Genomic DNA, 22,598 nt, shown 5'->3' on the forward strand with positions numbered 1-22,598 from the left:
TAACTCCATATTAGGCCTTAGTTAGGTGCCCCTATTCCCTATACCTTCTCTATCAAATTAGTATCTTAATTCTAGGATAGTTATTATTTCCCAGATACTAGTAACTAGGAAGGTATTAGAAGTCTTCTTCTTCTATACCCTCCGAACTATACTTATAAAGACTATACCCATAATTTAGGAGATTTCTATCTATCTTGACTATAAAGAGATCTTACAGACAAGTAATCCTAGTTATATCCTAATTTTAAGAATGCCTATATATATATCTAATTTAACCTCCTAGTATTCCATCTATAGAGGACCTAGTATAATATTATATATAAGTCCTAGGACTACGTAAAATGCGGCCTAACTCTCCTAGCTATTGATATCTATTATAACGCAGGCCATCCGAGTGATCTTCCGGTCCCGTTATAACCTAGTTATAATCCTAAGGGTATATATAGTAGGCAAACTAATCTACTCGATTCTAAGCTTCTAATACATTCTCTTACTAATAATACTATAGCTAGAATATTTACTATCTACTTAGGCATTTATAAAGCTAGTAGAGTTAAGGAAGATTAGAATAAGAAAAGGAGGTCTATCTATTCTTTTGCTAATCTCTATAAACTCGTCTTCTAGGTAGTCGTAGTCTTCTAGCCCCCTTACGAGACTTTGCTTAGGGGCTACTCTTTTCTCTACTTATTATCTTCTTCGTTAGATAGGTTATTATCTTCCTTCTAATCCTTAGCCTCTAAGACATTAATATTAATTCTTAGCTAATTTTACTATACTAGCCTTAAAGTAAGGGTAAAGTAATGCTTAATAATAAAGTAACCCTTTTACCTATACTAGCTATATACTCTAGCTACTTATTAGGCTATATATACTTCTAGACTAACCTATTTTACCTATAGGGCATTACCCCTATATTTTCCTACCCTATCCTTGTTAGGTCCTTTCCTCTATAGGTTAATACGTAATAAGTTAATTCCGGTCATTAGTATATCTTCTTTTATATCTTTCTCTTTCTATAGTTTAGGTACTATTTGCTACCCCTATATCTACTAATACTTGTCACTAAGCTAAAGAGCCTCGAGATCTATAGCAATCTTATAGTATTTCTCGACCGCCATTATATAATTATCCTAGGGAATTCCTCGTCTGACTGCCGTATATTTAAGTTTTAAAGAGAGGCATTGTTATAATTTGATTAGGTATAGCTCGTCGCTCTAAAGGAGACCGCCTGCCTTCGATAGCTTGGCTTTAAACCAAACAATAAAGGTAGCAAACGGTTTGTCGTCTCTCTATCGAAGGAATTCTAGTTCCGATAGGGCCACCGTCTTCTTATAAGGGTTAGAGAAGATACTCTCGAGGTATTAGAGGAACTCGGTCAGGTTATACCTAACTTTTAGGCCTATAGATTTATAGTAGGCCGTAACCTAAGTCTATACCTAGCACGTAAGGTTTCCCTAGATAAAGACCTATTAGTTATAATTAGAGCCGATAAAATCTCTATTAGCTATAAGGACATATTCTATCGTACTCTTCTATACTATAAAGAGTTCCTTTTTACCGTCAAAAGGTTATCTTATTAGGAGACGCTTCTACTACGGCCGCTAAACTTCAAGGGGTACCCTAGCCGACTTAAGGGTTAGGATAGGTTAGGTTTAGAATGCTTAGAGAGTATTAATCGTCACATTTTACTATTCTACTACTACTTAAAGGGAGCAGATAAGCTCCTATAATTCTACTAAGCCTAAGGGCCTATATACTATTAAATCTATTATAACTATATTATCGATAACTCCCTTAGGGAGTTACTACTAGTATAAAGGTAGTTAAAATATAATATATTAGCCTTATAATATTTATAGATAAGTATATAATATTTTATTTAACTACCTTAGGGAGGAAAAGAGGAAAAATATAAAAGTTATATAGAGGAGTACCTTTTAACCAATATATATATATATAGCCTAGGTAGGGCCCGGTTAGGCTCCGGGTCGGGCGCTAACCGGGCCCTGGCCGCGTGTCTACCAGACGAGTTACGAACGAGTAACAAACGCTCTACGGACCTATGGGGCGTACGGGAGTAGGGCAGGGTAGGTCCATTCCAGTGCCCAGGTAAAGCCTGGGCATTGTCTAGCCCGGATGTAGCCCGGGCCTATAACAGCTAGGTACTAAAGAAACTCCGAGGGGACTGCCTCCCACGCCTCTAGAACAGCTAGTCGAAGCCCTGTAAGGCTTAGCAATTAAACATCGTAGCGATGTTTAAGCTAATCCTTTATCTAGTGCTATACATTCTTAATAGGGTTTAAATCTGGGCTTCGAGCCGGCCACTATAGAACCTGGATTCCTATACTCGAAAGGATATCCCTTGTTAACTTAGCTGTCAACCTAGGGATTTTATCTGTAAGTACCTTTATATAGAAAATTATTAGGAGAGTGACATGGTATGATAATTGTGTAAGTGGCTTGCAAAAGAACTGAAAAAAGTGGGGCATGTATCGCACTAGGATTAATAATGCTGGAAGAGGTGTAAGTCTTGCTCAGCCTAGAGCGAACCTCCTGGACAAAGATCTGTGCGGATCCGCTGCAGGGATGTTGGCACTCGGGAGAGGAATTGGACCCGTTTACACTAATCCGTACACTAGGAAAGTACTATGTAGTTACCCCCAGAGGTACCTCCCAGAGCTGCACTGTGGTGGACTGGGCCCACCAGGGCTCTAGCCCTACCGAGGTTGCAGCCACCCACATCTTCCTGCAGGTTGGCTCTGGACGCCTCCGTCCTTCTTCCTCCAGAACCATCGCCAACTACGTAGCAGAGATACGAAGATCGTCAGTTCTATCCGCGCATCCACCTGCAAGATGCACCCAAGCTGCCGCTACTTTGTCCGCAGCAGACGGCACACGGCGCTGCAAGTTGGCAATCAAGGGCCCGCTTGACAGGGGGAGCCACCCCTTAGGTGCCCGTCGGCCAACACGTGGCCGGCGGGACCAGAACGGGGGACCGCAATCTCGTCCCCCTGTCCCATGAGGATGGGATGATTTGCCACAGAGTCTGGAGCGCGTCCCACCACACCAAGCTTGGTTGACGATGGTTCGACAAGGTCCGGGATCGCAAGGAAACAATCAAGATCGCGGTTCCCCACGAGGTTGAACGGGCAGCAAGAGATCGGTGACCGTATGGAGTACACTAGTAGCACACACCCCGGAGGCTACAAACTACACTAGTGCAAGTGTATCGCCTCCGGTCGACCCCCCCGGGGGGCGGGACTTGACTTTGCTGTCGTGCACTCCGTACGCTCGTCAGCCCACGGCTCGCCGCCCACTGCGGCTAGGAGTCGGACCATGCTAAGACGAAGAACCACAGCTCAGAAAAGGGTTAACCGCTCGTGCGCCGGTCGGTGCGGGGTAAGGACTGTCCGCACTCGCCAAAAGGGTGCTGTTGGATGTTTCGATGTCGCAGACCCTGTCCCATTTCTCGAGACGCAAAAGATGTCTGGCTGGTGAGTAACTCTCTGCGGTGTCTTGTCGTGCGGATGCACTGCCCATGTGAATGTAATCCGTACATATAATGCGCTTCTCTTGTCAGTGTCTAGTAGAACTTGGATAAAGTGCGTTGTAGGCAGGCGGGCATGATTCAGAGCTGAGCTGGCCGGCGCCGTCGTGTGCAGAGTACACCACGCCATCCAACGGGCGAGGCGCCTGACGCCACCAAGTGCGAGCGAAACCTCTCTTCTCAAGGCGGCTTTCAACCCTCGGATTCGAGACCTCTGGGGACTCGTTGACAGGTACCGGCAATTCTCGTACCAGCTTCATCGCTCGCGGCGAAGCTACGGATTATAAACAATGCGGCTGGTGAAGAGAGCGTGGTATCCTTTTATTGTATGGTATTCGGGTTGCTGTTGCATTCAAAGTACACTAGATAAGCGTGAGACTTGAGGCCGAGAGAAGATCGCCTCGTGCGAGTGCAACTGAATAGTTTGCGTTCTGGCCTGTTGCAAGATCGGCCGGCGGCAATCATCCAGCACTGGCTATTAATAAAAGGCCCACTACGGAAGTAGTGTAATAGTACTTTGACAAGTAATCAGTTAAGGTTGGAGGATCGGCATGATCGACCGCTGTTGATGAGCGGCGTTGCGAAGATCCGCGGGCTGGATCTCGGCTGTTAGTGTCGTCTATGTATGTACACTAAAGGTTGGCCCACATGCCCGTCCTTCTCACATATCGACAAACTTATTCTTCTTTCTCCCGGGTCGAGTTCCGTCGTTGGCCGTTGTCGACTTCCTACGGACGAAGGAAAACCCTGCTTGCAAGTTGTAACGCGGCGCAGGAGATGGCTTCGTCGATCGCCCTTTAGCGGTATCGGTCCGTGGCGACAGCAGGAGGGTGAGAGGGCGCTCTAGTTCAGAGCGGTTCACTATTCTCCAATCCCAAGAAAAGTTCCACACCTAACTTGACCAGCAAGGTGACAGAGACAGCCTCAATGTGCACAGTGAGCCAAGATCGCAGCCAGAGCTCTAGCCCCGGCATTGCAGGTTGTTGCGCCAAGCCGTTGCGTGTGGCCTGCGTGTGACAGCAGCAACTCCTTGCAGAACTTTTACCGGTATGTACTGTACACTCGTGTACAGTACACTCCTGGCACTTGGATGCTGGAAATTTTTGGCCACTCTTTCAGTCACGCCCACCTGTTGGGGGGGGGGGAACAACCCCTGTACGGAGTATGTTCTGTATGTACTGTATGTATGTAGATACATACATACATACATACATGCGTGTAAAGTACACCATGTACGGAGTAGCAGGTCTGGGCACTCCATAAATAGCAACGCGGGACATGCGGGCGGGGGGTCACCTAGTCGCCGGTGTCTCGTGATCATTCTAATATGCCCCGAGTCCTGCCACATAACTCCGCAACAGAGACAACAGAGACAGCAGAAACAACAGAGGCAACAGAGACAGAATAAACTTTCACAACTGTCTCGCGCGCTGAGTGCTAGTGCCGTCGGCGAGGCCAGCGGGACCGAGTAATTTGATGCGTATGCCTGAACTCCGGATGTTTGCTTGCTTCTTCACAAGCTCAATGTAGCGAGGAAAAAAGAAAAAAAGAAAAGAAAAAGCGGTTTGATCCGCACGCAGTGCTCGCGGGAGGTATGATGTGTGCAGGTTCTGTTCGGTGCTGGGACGCCTCTCACGATGAACGTAGACGGGCTGGGTTGCTGCTCGTGAGATCTGAACGCGAACTGCCAGAGCAGCGAATCCAGACCAAAGGGCGGTGCGAATCAGGTGTCCTGGTAAGCGAGAGTGGCCCACTGGGAGAACTGGGAGACCACCGCGTCTGCCAGTCGGGCGAGAGGCGACACGGGCCACAAGCAAAAAACATCCAGACTCGTCAGTCCGCTGGGGGAGACCCCACGATGTGTTTCGGCACCGGGAAGGAGGCTGGAAGAACCGCGAGTGAAATCGACAGGGGTTTTCTTCCACTGACTCGAGGCTGCTTGTCTCCGTCCTGCCGGACGGTTGCAGCGGGATTCCCGAGTTCCTGCACGAGGAGACACCTACTCTTCATCGAGCCATTGATGTCGTCGCTCACGGATTCGACGAGGCTTTGGCGTTTGAGTCGCATCCCGTAAGTATATCCTGTCTGCGTAACGTCGGGTCGCGAGGTCAGCGAGGTAAGGAGCGGGCGAGTATGTACCTAGACGGTTGTTGCCTCTGGCAGTTCGGCAAGTCGTGGTCCCGGCCGAGGCGAGAAATGACGGGGTCAAATGGAGATTCAGTGCGGGTGTTTCATCGGACAATTTTTTTCTTCTCTTTTCCTCACTACGCAGTATGTACTGAGCTTACCTTGCGACATCCGTTGTTCTTGGTGAACCTTCGCGGAGGAGAAACATTGATAGGAACAGGGCCCGCGAGAGGAAGGAAGGTGGTTGGAGCCCCACCTGCGCACCCAGAGAGGCCGCAATCCACAAAGAGGTGTGTGCTTGCCAAAACGGGCAACCTGCCGAGGACGGCGGCAATGATGCAGCTCAGGCACCGGAAGGATATTAACGAAAGGGAAGGAAGGAAGGAATGAAGGAATGAATAAAGGCAAGAAGGAATGAAAGAAGGGAGGCGCCATCTTAGAATCGAGCGGTCACAAGAACAGAGAACCCTAACCTGACGTCGTGTCTTCCAGTATCAATCTTGAGTTCGTGATTTTCGGGTTCTTTGTCGCCCACATACCGACGGCACTACCAAGTACTGCGGTATGTATGTACATCCGTACACGCCGGGAAGCGGAAACTCTGCACACACAATCCGCAAGCGGATGGATTGTTGGCCTCGGCCTAATGTCGACTCGAAACAGACCAATGTCGGCTGTTGCCCTCTCGGCTGTCGCAGGTTTTTCTTCGCTGCGTCTCTGCTGCCGTTTCGGTTTCTCCATGGGCTGCCCTGCTTCAGGTTATCAGCCTCACCTCAGCTGCCTGTCGACCCCAGGCTCCATTCTGGCGGGTCTGGACCCAACGCGCGCCTCTCCCGGTGTCGGACGAGACCTCCCTAGATCCCCCAAACACAAGTCGCCCTCAGCGAGGCGCAACAGGGGAACCAGGCGCGTCACGCTAAGAACTGAGAGTCGAGAAGGTTTGGTCGCCCCAACGGCGACGCGAAGACCAAGTGAGTACACTGTACCTAGTACGTACAGTACCCGGCTGTGGGTGAGTAATCCGTGCTTGCTCAGTACCGCCCACAATTGGGTCGCGCCGCATTCGCTTTGCATGTTGTGTTGTCCTTCACCGCGTCGGAACGGTGGCACTGGGTTCCGCTGTTGGATCTTGTGCCCATGCAGGCCCGCTGCATCATCTCCCGTCTGTGCACCTCGTCCGATGTCAAGGCGGGGAGCTCGGCACACCGGACGCGGATGCGGCATCCCATTCAGGCTCGGCGAGGTTTCCGCCCCAGAGCGATTCTGATGACCGACACAACAAGTGCTCTCGACTCGAGCTGCGAATGCCACCCTAGCGCCGCAATGCACATTCATACGATACTCGCGTTGGTGCTCAATTTTGCCTCTCAGCTACTTGATCAGATGAGCGTTAACAACTCTCCACACGATTGATGCAGGGTAGACGCGGGTATCTACATTCGAGTGTAGACGAAGCACAGCGTGCACGGTACCGAGGAATCCGTCCTCGACAAAGAGCTCATTACCCTGCGCTACACTACTGTATAGAGAGCTAGTGTAAGGCAGCTGCCGGCGCTAGGTCACCGATGGCTCCGAGAGAGCGGGAGGCCCAGGAGCTCGCTCAGCTGAGGTATGTACGCGTTCCCTGTTGGGTTTTACGGTACATGCCCGCATCCATGCATGTATCGTGCACTGTAATACCTGACAAACTTGGCGGCACGTACAGTACCTCTGTGTGTACATACAGTTACATACACTAGTGCAACCTCAATGAGCCCACGCTGCACGGCGCAGAGTACCCGGAGGTACCCGAGCTCCCCTACCCCTTTCTCGCCGCCTCCGACCCCTGCGCTTGGCACCTGATGACCCTTGGATCGCTCACCCACCGTCTGCATCGTGAGAACACTCCACCGGGTACTCCCCTTGCCTCGGCGAGACGCCGTGTCCGCGGTAGCGATGGATCGCACCCTGCCCCTGGGAAAGACGTGAGTTGTGCAGACAGTGCAGCGAGATGGGGTGCAGCGCCTGAAGAGATGCAGAGAAACCCCCCTTGTTCTGCACAACGGTCTTCTCTCCCCCCCCCCCCACTCACCCACCCACCCACACCCGCCCACCCCCTTGCCTCGTACTCTCTCGCCGTGATCTGAGACTCAAAGAGAGAGGCTGCAGGCGAAACAGCTGGAGACGGAAAGGAGCCCTGTCTGCTCTGGTCTGCATCTCGCCCTCCGCGCCCATACTACCACCCACCGTCCTTCGAACGCTCCTTTTTTCCAGAGGCTCTCGACCACCTAATTACCTACCGAGTACCTAACCAAGTACGGACGTACAATTAATCAACTCTTCTGGAGCCGTCCGTCACTCACTCACTGATAAATCAGTCCAATTCCCGGTGGCCCATCCTATCCTTTAGGTTTCCTTGCTCGGCCGGGAAAGTACATTTATCTCGACAGATCAGACCCACAACATCTCTCTGCTTGCTATCGCCATAACTACCTAGTACCTAGCGTAGTAAGACCGGTCCGTCGGTATCCGTATTTCTGCCTCGCCCGCGGTCGAAAAGGTTGGCCCGTTGCAGTCTCTTCGTCCCGCCAATCCCTCTACCTCTCTCTCCCCCTCTCTCAGTCACTCTTGCGGAGGCACGCCGGCTAAAGAATACACGAACGTTTCCGACTCGAAGAGGCTTCTCTCCCCGTCGTCTGTCTATTTCGAAAGGAGCGTGGTATATCTTCCCAGCAGCGTTCCCCGTTCGAGAATTGCGCCGGCGTGGACGACCAAGAGAGAGTGCTGCCCTCCGACCGGGCTGCTCCAGCACCGGCTACCGTCACGATGGATATGGACTATCTCGACCCTTACCAGCGGCGCCATCCTGACCTGCCCATGCAGCTCTTTGCCGGCGACCAACAGGCGCATCCGCAAGCCATGCAGTACCCATACTGGAACCCACTGATGGCCTACTACCAACAACAGCACCGCGCGGCGGCTTTGGTGGGCCATGCCGGCGTTCACCTCTCCAAGCCTGCGGAACCCAAGCCGAGGTTGGCAAAGGACGAGGTAGAGCTGCTGGAACGCGAATTTGCGAAGAATCAGAAGCCGAACAGCAGCACCAAGCGGGAACTCGCCGAGAAGATGGGGGTCGAGGTGCCCAGGATAAACGTACGTCTCATTGAGAGAGAGGAAGACATCTGACAGATCCAACCGCGTACAACTTGCTGACACTTTTGTCGCTAGAACTGGTTTCAGAACCGCCGGGCCAAGGAGAAGCAGATCAGGAAGACGGCCGAGTTCGAGGCCCAGCAGGCGAGGGAACGGGCGGCTGCGGAGGCCAAGTCGGCCAGCGACCGGGACCAGGATGGCAAAGCTGCTGATGAATCGTCGTCCCACGGCGGCAGCAGCAGCCCTAGTCAGCATCAGGGTCAGAACCGAAATGAGCCCGGCCGCCCGTCCACTGGCGCACTTGGGCAAGGCGATAACATGAGCCATGGCGACCATAGTGACCATGACGATCATCACGTCAAGCCCGAGACGGGCCCTCTCGACATGACTGCTCAACCGTCGCCGGCTGCTGCTCCAGAATGCGAGAGCCCGGCGCAGTCCGACAGCGGCGCTTCTGCCAATGACCATCACGAGCCGGCGTCTGCTTCCCAAGCGCAAAGCCTGGCAACCAGAGAAGCGCAAGGCTCGATGCCCAGTTTCGGGACACACGACCAACGCGGACTCCATCAACCAACCGCTTTTCCTTACCGGCCAGCAGACACAGGCGCCCCGGAAGATCTAGCTCAGCGCCCGGCCTTCGACGTGCTCCCCACTCACCACGGTATGAGCATCGGCGACGCGGGCGTGTTCAGCCCGTTTGCCGAGCACGACTACTTCTCGGTGCCTCAAACCTCGCAGTTCCCCTCCGAAATGGCGGTGCCGGGCGCGCCGATGGACGCCGGCACCCCGCTCTTGAGACACCATGTCTCGGTCGAGAGTCTGGCGCAATCCGAGGTCGTCTCGCCCGCCTCGCTGCCCGGCTCGTCGCCCTCGGCCGTGCCCGGCTTGCGTTTCAAATCACCACCTCCCCCTGCCGACATCGCCGGCCGAAGGAAGAGCAGGCGGCCGGCACCGCTCGGGCTGTCTTCGCTGAGGTGCGGGCCGGGACCCAAGACGGGCGTCGAAGTGCCCAGGCGGGCGGACACGGTGAGCCCCATGAGACGCATCTCCTCGGCAACCGGGAGCCTCTACGGACGCGTCCAGAAGACGTTCGTCGGGAGCGGCGGTCCGCGCTCGCCCTTCGCCACGGATCGCAACAGGGAAGCGCTCCTCCAGAGTCTCAAGGAGAACCACGCTCCGGCCATGGCGCCGCTCGGCCACTCCGTGCCCGCGGTGACGGCCGAGACGACAACGACCGAGGGCTTCCTCTGCTCGACAATGGGGGAGTGCGGCTTGGGCACCCATCATGTCCCGGACGATAACCAGGGCTACCCATTCGGCACCCTGTCGACCGTCGGCGGCGGCGGAAGCAGCAGCGGCAACGTCCCCCTCTACGACAGCGCCGACCACTCCGTCAGGTCTCAGCCGGGGACGCCCGGCCTGCAGATCGGGATTCCGGAGGGCTACTTCTCGGCATCGTCGGGGGGTCAGTCCTGGGTCTACGCGCCGCAGGACGAGCCACTGCCGACGCCGAGCCTCTGCAGCCACGGCGGATCCGAACTCGAGTTCTCGATGGCGCCCCAACCCTCGGGCTACATTGCCAGCCAGCCGGTAACGCCCTCGTTCCCGCCGGCCATGGGCCCCCCCTACGCTAGCTTCTTCGCCGCCGGTTTGGGACAGGCCGACTATCAGTTCCCGGAGTCGTACCCGGCCGAGTCGTCGGCCCGGTCATCGCCCGTCGTTCCCCCACGGTCAAAGCAGTTCCAGTTCGCCCAAAATGTCACTCCTCAAGACTTCAACATGGACAAGCCATGAGAGAGAGAGGACCCCACTGCAGTTTATCGAGTCCGCGAACCGAACCTTGGTCAAGATATCTGGCCGACTACGGAGGCCTCGTGGACAAGGCGCTGCCATGTACCATATGCCAGTCGATTTTTATCTTTTGCTCTTCTTCTTTTTTCTCTTCCCGTACCTTCTCGCCCCTTCATCGGGGCCTCAAGACACTCAGGATCCACCGAATACGAAACAAAAAACGTTCAGCGGCCATGTATCCAAGACAAAGAAGGGACTTCCTTGCATGTTGTATATTCATCCTTGTTTGATCCTAGTCAGTGCTGGTTTCTTCCCCCCCCTTGTTTTGGAGAATTTGGGAGGCATCTTTCTGTTTTCCGGGGCTATATATTTATGTGGCCACTGTTTGGTGGAAACGTGCATCAGCAAACAGACACAATCTCTAGCGCAAGGCGGGGATGGGAACTGTTATTTCTTCCCCCTTTTGTCTTGCTCGTTTTTCTTTGTTGTATAGTTATGATTCACGGGCGCAAAAGAGGGCATTTGAGGGGGGTTTCTTTATGGTTCGGGTGGGAGGAGTGAAAAGGGGACTTGGGGCTTTTTACCACTTCGGTGTACTGCGCAACGATCCAATTTTTTTTTTCTTATTCATTTTCTGGTATTCCCCCCCTTTTTCTTGCGAGGGATAGGAAGCAACCGCGCGAGGAAGGAAGGGAGTAGGAGGTGCCTTAGGATACTATGCTAGTAGTGAATGCAATAGACCGAAGTACACATGGGCTCGCACCTCCGTTCCTTCCTTCCCAGCTCCTCTCACCTGACGTTCGTGATTTCCCTTTTGTTTTCTTGAAACCTTCTTTCCTTTTTCCTCCTAAGTTGGTGTCGAGGAAGGGGTAGCCCCATGGGCATCATCAATGACGAGGTAGCAAAGCCCGCCGAAAAGGCCGCAGTTGTGACTGCCCTGACGGCGAAATTTTCTTTGAATCGAATCGTGAGACTAACCGGCTACTTTCGACTAATCAGAATGCATTAGGAGAAAAAAAAAGAGGCTTCTTCATCCAAGAATAATTTGACTGACCTCATTAAATTATCTCTGTAAATGATGTACCATGCGACTAGTCATGTATGGAATGCATGAGGGTTCTTTGACAACCTTTAGAGCTCCTCCCTCCCTTACTTTTTTTACCCGGTTCCGGACCTGATCCCGATCCCGGCTCCCGGACGGCGTCGTCTTTGCACCGTGGCCCACAGCGGCGCAACTCGGGGAGGGGGGAGACATGGATGGGAACGGAACTGGCTGGGAAGATGAAACGCAGTGCCTGGACGGAGCGGGACGAGCCGATGCTGAAGCAACCCTACCCTACCCGCCGATCACTGTCGAAAAGTCGGCCGTCGACGACACGCGCGGCCGCACACCCCACCCCCACTACTCACCCAACCACAACCAGTTCCTGTTCTTTCGCAGGGTCAGTTGCTGAGAGAGCCTCGAGCGGGTGTCCGATCCTTCGATCTACACACTACACTACACACTACACTAGTGTACTGTGTAATCTGTAACTCCGTACAGACCTCCTTTGGAATGTTCCGGAGCAGCCACGGATCGCCGTCAGATGCACCAATGCGCGCCGGGCGACAGGCAGACGCCGAGATGATCGCCATGCCATATTCCGTTTCTGTATGTATGCACATACACTAGTGTACTTACGATAGTCTGTTTCGACACCTGGGTGAGAATACACTACGCGGCATGGGCATTGCCCTCGCCTCCTGGTCTGTCACTTCCCAAGTAAAACGGCACGCTCGGACATTGCGATAACTAACTCTGATCATATTTTTCATTCCTCCCTTCTTTCTCTGTTCCTCACTTTCCCTTCCTCTCACCCCACCTATTCTTCTCGGTTGCTTGGATTGAACATTCAGGTACGAGGACCGGACTCGAACCAGGAGCCGCAGGTGATAAACACAGTTGAACATGATGCGCTCTGTCCAAGTGACCACCGGCAGTTAATGAACGTGATTTCTGTTTTTACTGATTGCAAACATGCAAGCACAACCAGGTACCTTGCAGACTATGCTAGATGTCTTCGATAAACCCAGTCAAGAACGTGACCAGAATATTTCAAGTCAGTCCCACGGATGTAGTTTGTATATCACGGGAGGACTTGGGGCTTGGCTTGAGCGACCACCGAGAAACGAAGAAAATGAGCAGATACGAGGAAGCAGGCATTGGCACGCGCGAGACGGGATAAAGTCTTCGGGATATCGTTTTCTAACAGTCCTATATGGGTAGCCAGACAGAAGTAGTTTTAGTTTTATACATTTTCGAAGGCACCCGGGCGGCACGTGGTGGAGAGTTGGTGGAGAGTTGGAACTCCCATATGCCAATGATAATCAGATAGGGAACGTAAATTAGGTGCTGTGATATTCTTCTTTCCCTACGAGGTCAAGCCGAAACCAAGACCCATGTCGACCGCCATAAACACCTCGTCCTGCTTTCCCATCTAGCCCGACACCAACAGAGAAATCGATGGAAAATGAAACAAGGGAAAAAAGAAAAAAGAAAAAAAACATCCAGTACTAGCGGGACCCTTCTTCCCCAGCAAAGGTAGCCCTCATGGACGAAGTCGCCGTGCTCGGCGTGTTCTGCTGCGACCCGCTGGCATCGCTGCTTGGCGTGGCGGGCTCGACAACGCGGTTCCTAATCGTCATGATCCACTCGTGCTGGAGCAGTTCGACGGCCGTGTCACGCTTCTTGGAGTCCCGAATAAAGCAGCGCCCGAGGAAGTCGATACCCTGCGGGCTGAGCTGGTCGGGCGAGGGCAGCTGCGGCGGGTTGCCCTGCGCAATGTTGTACATGATGGCCCACTCGTTGTCGAGGTTGGCCCACGGTCGCCGGCCCGTCGCCATCTCGAGGATGACGCAGCCCAGCGACCAGATATCGACCGCGCCAAAGTGGCCCGGGTTCTCGCCCTTGATGACCTCGGGAGACATATACATGGGCGTGCCTGTCATCGACTTGTTGGGCTTGGTCCTGGTCACGTCTTGCACCAGCGTGCGGCCCTGCCGGGCGATGAGCTTGGCCGCGCCGAAATCGACGTACTTGATGATGCCGTTGTGATCGAGGAGGATGTCTAATTGTACCCCAATATATGTTAGCATGCCCGGTCTGCATTCTGGCGCCGCCCCGGGGCGGCAAACGGTGGACTTACTCTCTGGTTTGATATCGCGATGAGCAATCTTCAGCTCGTGCAAGTAGGCCAGGCCCTCGAGCAGCTGCAGCGCATAAACCATGATGACCTGCTCATCCTCGATTCGGCCGTGCTCCAGCAGGTTGGCGAGCGAGCCGCCCGAACAGAACTCCATGAACATGTACACGCGGTCTCGATGGACCTCGATACCATAGTACGATACGACGTTGGGATGGTCGACCGTCTCCAGGACGCGCATCTCGTCCCTGATCTGACCCGCGATGTTGGGGATCAGCTTGGGGTCCTGGAGGCGGATCTCCTTCACGGCCATCAGCTGGCCCGTGTCGAGGTTCATGGCGGCGTAGACGTTGCCGAATGTACCACCGCCGACAAAGTGGCCTTGCTGCCACCTCATGGTGAAGTTGGTGGCCGTAGACGACAGCCAAGCCAGCGACCGATCTACCTCGTTCGATATCTCGAGCACGCGGCCCATGGCAGACCGCTCGAGCAAGATCTGCCTCCTGCGTTCGTCGATCTTGGCCAGCTCCATCAGCCGGTGCTCCTCAACAAACTTGGCGGCCGTCGCATCATCCGCGGTCTGCCCCTTGTTGAGACGTCTGAGCTGGTTCATGAGGGCCTCCGTCCGGAGCTTCTCGGCCTGCGCAGCCACGCTTGATCTGGCGCCCATGATATCAAAGTGCGAGATCAGGAGCGCCATGCAGCCGGCAACCTTGGATCGCAATTTGGCATACTCGTCGTCGCCGAGGGCCAGGATATGCCTGCCCCTGGTCATTCCCATGGCGAACTCGAGCGCTTGCACGGTCCACCGGAAAGTCTTGCGGTCCGACGAGATGCAGTCGTCGCAGATGAAGCTCACCCAGTCGAGGGCAAGCTTGGTGAGCTTCATGTTGTTCATTGTCCGCCTGTTGTTGTCCATGTACAGCAGCGAGCGCTGACCGAACTCGGTGGCGAATATGAAACACGTCTGGATCAGCTCCTGGCAGTTCAGACCGCGCGTCTGCCGGCGTATTGTTTCCACGCTGTCCATGAAGGCGTTTGACAGCTTGAAGGCCACCTTGCGGATCTCCATGAGCCGCAAGTTCACCTTCTGCAAGCTCGACCTCTGTTCGACGATGAGGTCGATGTGCATGTCTATGTTATCGAGAAACGCCTTCCTGGCGTTTACCAACCGCGACTGAGAGCCGCCGGCAATGAGCCTCATGTGTCCGAGTTTGATGTCCAGCGGTTCGTCCCGCACCTGCAAGTGGAGCTTCGCTCCGAACCAGGCGGGCGGCTCTTCGGCTCGGATGATAAGGATGTAGGGGTCGGTGGGGTCCTCGGTGATGGTTTCGTAGGCGAAAGTGCCCATCAGGAGCTGGATGTCGGCACTGCGACCGTGGAGGCTAGGCGAGGCGAGGATGACGACGTTCTCGTGCTCGGGACTCCCGGTGCAGATCTGGAAATGGCCCGACTCGACCAGGCGGTCGAACAGCTCCTGCAGCTTTTCGGGGCCGAAAGCGACAGTGAAGTCGCACGCGTTCTCGTAGTTGTCGCTGAGCATCCTCGAGAATCTCTGCAGCATGCGTTGCCGCACGCGGACCGAGTCGAGAGTCTGCTTGTACCGCTTGGTCATCTCCGAGATGCTCTCTTTGGGCCGCCTCTGGAGCTCCTTCTCAAACGTCTGGTTCAGCCGGTTGAAGGCCTTGTAGGTGAGGGAGCTGAACTGTTCCGCCACCTCGACGTCTCCGTGCGTCAGATGGCTTCCGATCTCGTTCCCGAAGCCCCATTCCTGGAACAGCAATTCCGCCTCCTTGAAGGTATTCTTGTTGCCGCTGAGCTTCCAGTTCAGCATCTTGAAGTAGTACTTGAGGGCATCCAGAATGACGCGGTCGAAGTCTTCGTCGATGCACGGTGGCAGGTCCCACCCGGGTTCGGGCTGAGAGATGGCCATGTACTCGGATTTGATCTTGATTGCCAGCTTCAGCAGGATCTGAAACTGGGAGATCATCTGGTCCTGCATCATGGGGCTTTGCTGGGCCGAGTCCTTCATCTTCTTGGCGTAGGCCAGCCGCACCTTGATGATCTCTTCGATGAGGCGGGAGGGGAAGCTGATCAGCGTGAGCAGCTCCTCGATGTAGGGAGGCAGATGACGTTTTTGGAACGCCTCGGCGTTCACGACCAAGGTGTCCTTGGCCTTGGTGATGACCATTGAGATGCTGTCTAGCATGCTCTTCTTGCCGAGGTTCTTTCCGTCGCTGGCCTTATCGTCGTGCAGCGACTTCAGGCCCTCTTCCTTCATCAGCCTGTCCAGGAAGGACGTCTCGTCATTCAGGCGTCCCGAGTTCTCCTGCGACCGCTGGAAGTCCAGATCGTCGTTGCCTACCCATTTCTTGAGGATCGACAGCTCCGTGTTGATCATCTCGTTGACGTTGTACCACGAGATGACGGCATCGCACGTCTCCTGGTATGCTTGGTAGGTGGCCGGCTTGACGGCCGCGATCAGCGCCGCGCTGGACGGAAAGAGGGACTCGATCCTCTCGATCTTGGCGATGGTGTCGCGGACCTGCTCGATCGGGGGCTTCCCGGCCTCGCTCTCGCCGGCGATGGAGAAGTTGACGACCTCGTCTATGGCGCGGTCCAGGGAGGCGCGGGCCTCCTCCACCATCCTGCGTTGGACCGGCAGATGCCTCCCGCAAACCCGGGCACGGATGCCCAGCCAGAGCTCGGCTTTGTGGGCGCTCTTGCCCAAGTCCTCGTCCGCCGACCCGATGAGGCGCTTCTTCTCCTGCCGCACGACGTCCCCCGTGAGCACCGACTCGAGCATTCCATGCCATTCCAATCTCTCGCGGTTGTGAGGATCCTTCAGATCCTCCTCGGTGATCTGGCTCCCTTCGTTGTTGACGAACATGATGTGTGCGTCGTCGTAGCTATCGAACGGTCCCTCCGACGAGGGCGTCTCGCCCTCGGAGTCCGAGTCGTATACTTCTCCAGAGCCATATGTGTCGAAGTAGTCGTTGTTGTAATCTTGCTGGCGCAGTCTCCTCACATATTCTCGCTCTTGAGCGCGAAACGTCGAGGTCCCTACCGTCCGCCTCGGGGCGTCCTTGATATGAAGGCCGCCGCTGCTGGTAAACGAGGAGGTTCCGGGTTGGTTCGGCCTCCGCTGCGTGTAGGGTTGGTACGTGTTGGAAGGGGTCCTGGCAGGACCGGTGGGTCGTTGCGGCCGGGGCGTCGTCCCGTTGGAGTACGAGGCCGAGTCGGCGGCAGAACGCTGGCGGGATGCCGCGCCATTTGCTATGGCACCGGACGGGTGCGGCTGCACGGCCGAGATCTGGCCCGGGTCGACGAAGCGGCCGAGCGTCCCTAGCTCATCCTGCTGTTCGGCCAGGCGAGGGCCCAGGTGAATGTCGCCGGTCGCCGGGTTGTCCGAGTCGGGCATCACCGTCGTCTGGCGGGACGTTGGTTTGTACTTGTCCGGCCGGGGATGACCCTCGTCGTCGGGTGGGGAGAAGCGCACGGCGCGGGGAGAAGGATCGCTCGCCATTCCTCGATAACAGACGGAAGCGGGCCGGCCGCCGTTCGACAGACTGGAATGCGGGGCCGACGGCGGCAAGCACAGACAGTCGTCCTGAGAGGCGGTGCCGGCGTGTGAAGTTGCGAACGGTCAGACCGTTGCGCGGTTGGCTGGTCGGGGTCGGGGTCGGGGTCGGGGACACTGGCGATGTCTTGCCGAAACTCTGCGAGCAAAATCACCCGCGGCTTCGGGACACCGAGCTACATCTATCGCTTGGTCGATGGAACTTGGCCATCGGCATCGAGACGGAAGGATGACGGGACGACAGTGGCAATCTTGCAATTGATCTCCCCGACAATTGTCGTCCGATGTTGTCGCTTGTTTCGACTCGAAAGGGACCGGGAGCTGGGGCTCGGTGCCGAGCAGCGAAGCCAGTGGCGAACAACACTTGGAACTTTGTCACGGGTGATGGATTCAGGACGGAGCTTGCCAGCAAGCTCTATCTCACAAATGAATATGGGATGGGATGCAGGTAGCTCGCTTCCTATTGGATGATCGCGCTGCATTTGTCTGTGCCGGCCGTTTCTCCTCACACCTCGAGCGGGGCCATAAGGTTATTCTGTGGTCGCCCAATTTCTGTCTCGATCTCCCAATAAAAACTCCCAAGTACGAATCGAGTTGCTTGAATGCGATGGTTCAGCGTCGAAACGACGAGACTGTGAGGTGAGCGTTCAAGCTCGCTATGCGGCCATTAGATAGCGCAGTGGGGCTCATTGACTGTTAATAAACCAACAAAATCAATGGAGTAAGGCACATCTCACGGAAAAGGCCTGCATGCACACGTGTTTTAGACATGCCCACCACATGATGCAGCACCAGGTAGGTCCAAGTGAACACTTCTACACTAAAGTGTAGAAGCACGCCCTCATGAGACTCGTGGCGGCTTTGGTATGAACGATCGACAAGTATCCGTAGGTTACAAGCGAAACTAATCCGTACGGAGTTGCTTTAATGCATTACTCCGTACCTCGGTTCCAATGCGAAATATATAGAGTAGAGTACGGTCAATTCGGGAAACGACCTAGAGAGACTCGTATCATTATCTAGCCCATGTGATTGGGTGCCTTGCAGCTACATACATATTAGTGTAGCTCATTCCTGGATTGCTTTGGATTACACAGTACTTACCATCGCACAAGTAGTGTGCTAAACCACTAGTATACGGAGAGTAATCCGTACTTGGAGCGCGTGCTTCACAATGTGCGTACTAGTAAAGTAGAGGAGATGGCCAGTGCACCGTCGCGTCAAACGCTCCCGCGACGCGTGGAGCAAAGACGCCTGTCCCGCACACAGCCCACAAGAACCTTTGGACAATCCGGGGAGCACCCGGTCTCGAGGCATGCCCACACTCTTGTAACCAAGACTTGGCAACCATATATGCACTTCCCAGAATCCAGGGCCGGCCTCTACATTCGCTGCGATGCACAATTGACGGCCCAAGGTGTTTCCCTCTCGACATGTCCTCGTTAGTGGGACAAAGCGGGAGCGCGTCGCGTCCAAGCAGCAGACTCGAGAATCACCCGCACCCGAGATTTGAGACCAGGCCTTCGAGCAGACCTTCCAGCCGAGCGTCAGCCAGGCCATCCACGGTCGCCGGTATCCCCGCCTCCGCTCACGATGCAGAGTCAGAGTTCAGTCGCGCCCGCCCCCAGAGTTGCCATGGTTCGCCTGCTTCAGGCTCGGCTACTCCGGGCTCCGGCAAGCGCAAGAGGACGGCTTCCTCTGCCGGTGCCGAGGACCTCTTGAGGGGGCCAATCGTCCTCAAGGCATGTCGGAATCTTAACCAGTACATACCGTCTAGATGAACAGCAGAGGGGACTAACGCTTCGCCGTGTCACGCCAGCCGCACCCGTCGAGTCTCATGGTGAAACCGCGCATCCTGCATCCTCTGATGCTGCTTCCTCGCGAGAGCCTCCCCCTCTCGGCCCTCGATCTGTCCCAGCCCCACGGCGATTTGGCTGCGAGCCGTCTCTTCGAGTCAAAGATCAAGATTCTCGACCTCGAGGGCCGCCTAGGTTCCAACATCCTCCTCGCTCGCTCAGAGATAACCGGCATGGTCTACGCCATTGAGCGCGAGAGCAACGGGCTCTATGTGCTGTGCAAGCTCGGCTCATGGGTGGACATCGGGTTGCTCAGCGAGAGCGCTACGGTCGTTTGTAAGGAGCGGATAAGAAGCGGCAAACTCGTCAAGCAAGACAACACCGCCGCCGTCCCGCTGACTACACCGTCGATGTATAACGAGACGAAGAGGAGGAGACTGGCTATCGAAGAGATACAGTCCTTGGTCCGAAAGCGCTCCGTTTCGGTCGCCGAGAAGGAAGCCCCAGGCCAGGCTGCCACCGTGACGGCGACCCTGACGGCGACCGAGCCGCAGCAGCCGGCATCGAGGGCAGATGGTAGCGAAGCGGCGAATGTGGCGCCGGCCCAGGTTGAGCTTCCCCCTGAGCCGGAACCCGCCGCGCCCGCTGTACGAGACGCCACGATACCCGCTATGGAGCCCGCCAACGAGTCCGTCAACGGACCCGCCAGCCAGTCCGTCGATGACCCGTTTGCTCAGCCGAATGCAGAGGAGATATTTTCAAACCTCAGAGCTCAGTATATAGAGGCATTATACCATTCCAAGGTGCTTACTCCCTTTTTTTTTCTCGCACATGTTTGCTTCGGCGTGCTGACCATAACAGGGCTCGTTGGCGTACTTCGCAAAAGGCCCTCTTTCCAGGGCCAGGGCTGCATTTAATCTCGATTGGGAAACCAACCTTAACATGATCGACTTGGTAGAGTTCCTGAAAAGTCTTGTCATGACCACCGTTGTGATTGACAAGAAGTATCGAGAAACGATTCCCGAGATCGTGGCCAAGATGAAGACCACCGTTCAGGAATCGGAAACCGGCGCCTCGAAGCCCAAGAAGAGAAAGAACAAAAAGCCCAAGCTGGGCAAGGACGGCCTGTATCCGGGAGAGATCGACCATATCCGGCGATGGTGGAGCTCACTTCAGCACGTTTCGAGGGCTGATGGTGGTGATGATGATGATGATGATGACAAGAGGCTGACCGCGACTGAACACAAGTATCACATATCCTGCTTGCGGAGGAGGGAAACACAACTACAGATGATCCTAATCCTCGAGATCCTGGCCCTCGAGCCTGTGGCGCTGGCCAAGGGCGCCGAGTGCCAGCTACCAGGAACGGAGTCGCAGATTGCCTCCCAGGAAGCAAGCCAGGAACCATCCGCGAAGAAGCGAAACAAACACAACTTGCCAGTGCTGCTTGATGTGCACGCGGACCGCCTCTGTATCTGGCAGTCTACCACCCTAGACGAGGTCAAGGCTGTGGCCGAATCGCAAGTGCCGACTGAGGGTCAGCAAGAAGTGCAAGGGGACAGGGCGAACTCGGACCCCTTGAGGGACTTTTGTGTGGATATCATCATGCCATTGTAAGTCATCAGCGAACCTTGCCGATGCACCAGCGATCGCTGACACGTCGTTGGCAGCTTCTCAGCCCGCCTCCCGGGTCCATGCGAGTCTCTCAACCGCAAGCTAGGCGGCCCTGTTGCTCAGTCGCCTCCAAAAGCCAAACCGGCCAAGCCAACTTCGGCGGTGAAGCCGAAGCCCGGCGCCCCGGTCAAACGGCCGACGACCTCGAAACGGGACAAGGACAAGGACAAGACTCTCGAACGCGCCCTTTCAGTCGAGCGGAGCAGACGTAGCGTCTCAAGGGGCCCGGCCGCAGCCATTGCCCTGCTGCGGTCCGCGAGTCAGACGGTTATACCGGGCTTGAAGCGCGAGGCAAGCGAGTCGTCAGTCATGGGGCTGGTTCCAAGGGCGCAATCCGGCTCACTCAAGGAGCGGCCATCCAACATCTTCTCTCGAAGCACCAGCCTGGGTCGGGCGGATCTAAAGGCGCAAAGGCAGGCCCAAGTCGAGGCCGAGCTCAAAGATGCCATCTCGGCGCTTAAGAAGCCTAACCGGGCACTGGCCGTCAAAGACTTTGTTGAGGCTGCCGAGAAGCGCGCGTCGGCAGGCCAACTCAAGAGTAAGTTTCACCATTTTAAATTTGCCTAGTCACGCCAGGAAGGATGCTGACCCAGGATGTCTTTGCAAGAAATGAAAAAACCAAGCCGCGCCTCTGGCGTGCAGGTAAAAGCCACACCGGCCAACAACCGGTACAAGGACGCGCTCGCGCCCGAAAAGGCACGGTCACAACCATCCCCCTTCGCCGATGTCCCTCCCTCGAGCGCCTCCGTCGTTCCGGCGTCGACCCTCCCGTGCAAGTTCGCCAACAGGCTCCCGACGGCAACCACCAGCACCCGCTTGACGACGGCGGACCGCGTCCAGGTGACGCCGGCGAGAGCCTCGTCCTCATCCATCCCCGCCACTGGCCTCCGACTCGCCCAAGAAACGCCTGGCGAGTCCGGCATCCCTCCTTCGTCGCCCATCATGGCCCGTAAAGCGGCTCCTCCTCAACCACCTCCCCCGGCTCCTGATTTTATGATGTCCGGCCGGGAGCAGACGCGGTCTCGACGCCTGCCGGCCCCCACGGGCGGGTTTGATATACCCTCCTCCCCTAATCTTGGTGCACTCTTCGAGACGCCGATCGCGCCGCGCTCGGGCAAGGAGAGATCGAACGTTGTCGATGATACGCCCATCAGATCGAGGCTCCCGCTTGGAGTGGCTGGGGACGGGGGCAATAGGGCTGCTGACGCAGCTGGGGCGAAAGACTGGGGGTCCCGAGAGAAGAAGGGAGTAGCGAGGTCCGAGGGCGGAGGGAGCGATGATGGCGGCTCAGACGGCTCGGCGGTGAAAGAGAACGGAGGCTTGAGCATCTACCAGCGGCTTGGGTGGGAGACGACGGATCTGGACGACATTGACGACCTGTTATGATTTGGATAATTTTCATTCTGCATTGGACTTGAGATGCTAGAAGGAAGAAGGGGTGGGTTGGGGGGGGAAGGGTTGACCATCATACCCGAGGAACTGTGTTGGCGTCTGGTGTTATTGGAAAAGACGGGATGATGTGTGTGTGTGTGTAGAGGTGTTTGTTGGTGGGGGTGGAAATAGCATAACCCGGCGTCGTGGAGCAAATGTGAGAGATATCAGTAGAGTCACAACATTAGACAAGAAATAGGGAGTATGTTCTTTTAAAACGCCTTGTTTTCGCACAACGACAACACCTCGCCTGGCGATGGCGCAAGTAAGGAAGCGGAAACACAATCGGATTTAAGAGGGTAGTAATATTTCAGCTTGCTATTACGGGATAGATGCAC

The 22,598-nt window shown here is 55.3% G+C and overlaps 3 protein-coding genes across 3 annotated transcripts; 2 read left to right on the forward strand and 1 right to left on the reverse strand.

The window, feature by feature from the left end:
- The first annotated feature begins 8,142 nt into the window (after positions 1–8,142).
- MYCTH_2296328 (uncharacterized protein) lies at positions 8,143–10,817 on the forward strand. Its single transcript, XM_003659331.1, has 3 exons — positions 8,143–8,170; positions 8,331–8,806; positions 8,882–10,817. The coding sequence occupies exons 2-3, from the start codon at positions 8,480–8,482 to the stop codon at positions 10,598–10,600; spliced, it is 2,046 nt and encodes a 681-aa protein (XP_003659379.1). The 5' UTR covers positions 8,143–8,170; positions 8,331–8,479; the 3' UTR covers positions 10,601–10,817.
- Positions 10,818–12,848: 2,031 nt separating this feature from the next.
- On the reverse strand, positions 12,849–17,517 carry MYCTH_2296333 (uncharacterized protein). Its single transcript, XM_003659332.1, has 2 exons — positions 13,783–17,517; positions 12,849–13,704 (listed from the first exon to the last, which is right to left on the reverse strand). The coding sequence occupies exons 1-2, from the start codon at positions 17,303–17,305 to the stop codon at positions 13,151–13,153; spliced, it is 4,077 nt and encodes a 1,358-aa protein (XP_003659380.1). The 5' UTR covers positions 17,306–17,517; the 3' UTR covers positions 12,849–13,150.
- A 1,275-nt stretch (positions 17,518–18,792) lies between these two features.
- On the forward strand, positions 18,793–22,215 carry MYCTH_99456 (uncharacterized protein; the record flags this gene model as incomplete). Its single annotated transcript, XM_003659333.1, has 5 exons — positions 18,793–19,101; positions 19,179–19,958; positions 20,017–20,768; positions 20,826–21,367; positions 21,437–22,215. The coding sequence occupies 5 exons, from the start codon at positions 18,793–18,795 to the stop codon at positions 22,213–22,215; spliced, it is 3,162 nt and encodes a 1,053-aa protein (XP_003659381.1).
- Between the last annotated feature and the right edge of the window lie 383 nt (positions 22,216–22,598).

Source organism: Thermothelomyces thermophilus, chromosome 1 (assembly GCF_000226095.1).
Source record: "Thermothelomyces thermophilus ATCC 42464 chromosome 1, complete sequence".
Taxonomy (NCBI): Eukaryota; Fungi; Ascomycota; class Sordariomycetes; order Sordariales; family Chaetomiaceae; genus Thermothelomyces; species Thermothelomyces thermophilus.

What these genes read in the sequence shown, in the direction of transcription:
- MYCTH_2296328 (XM_003659331.1), top strand. Translation starts at nt 8,480, where the DNA reads ATGGATATGGACTATCTCGACCCTTACCAGCGGCGCCATCCTGACCTG. An exon ending in TCGAGGTGCCCAGGATAAAC is followed by an intron (nt 8,807 to 8,881) that starts GTACGTCTCATT and finishes TTTTGTCGCTAG; the next exon opens with AACTGGTTTCAGAACCGCCG.
- MYCTH_2296333 (XM_003659332.1), bottom strand. Translation starts at nt 17,305, where the DNA reads ATGGCGAGCGATCCTTCTCCCCGCGCCGTGCGCTTCTCCCCACCCGAC. An exon ending in TCGCGATATCAAACCAGAGA is followed by an intron (nt 13,705 to 13,782) that starts GTAAGTCCACCG and finishes GGGTACAATTAG; the next exon opens with ACATCCTCCTCGATCACAAC.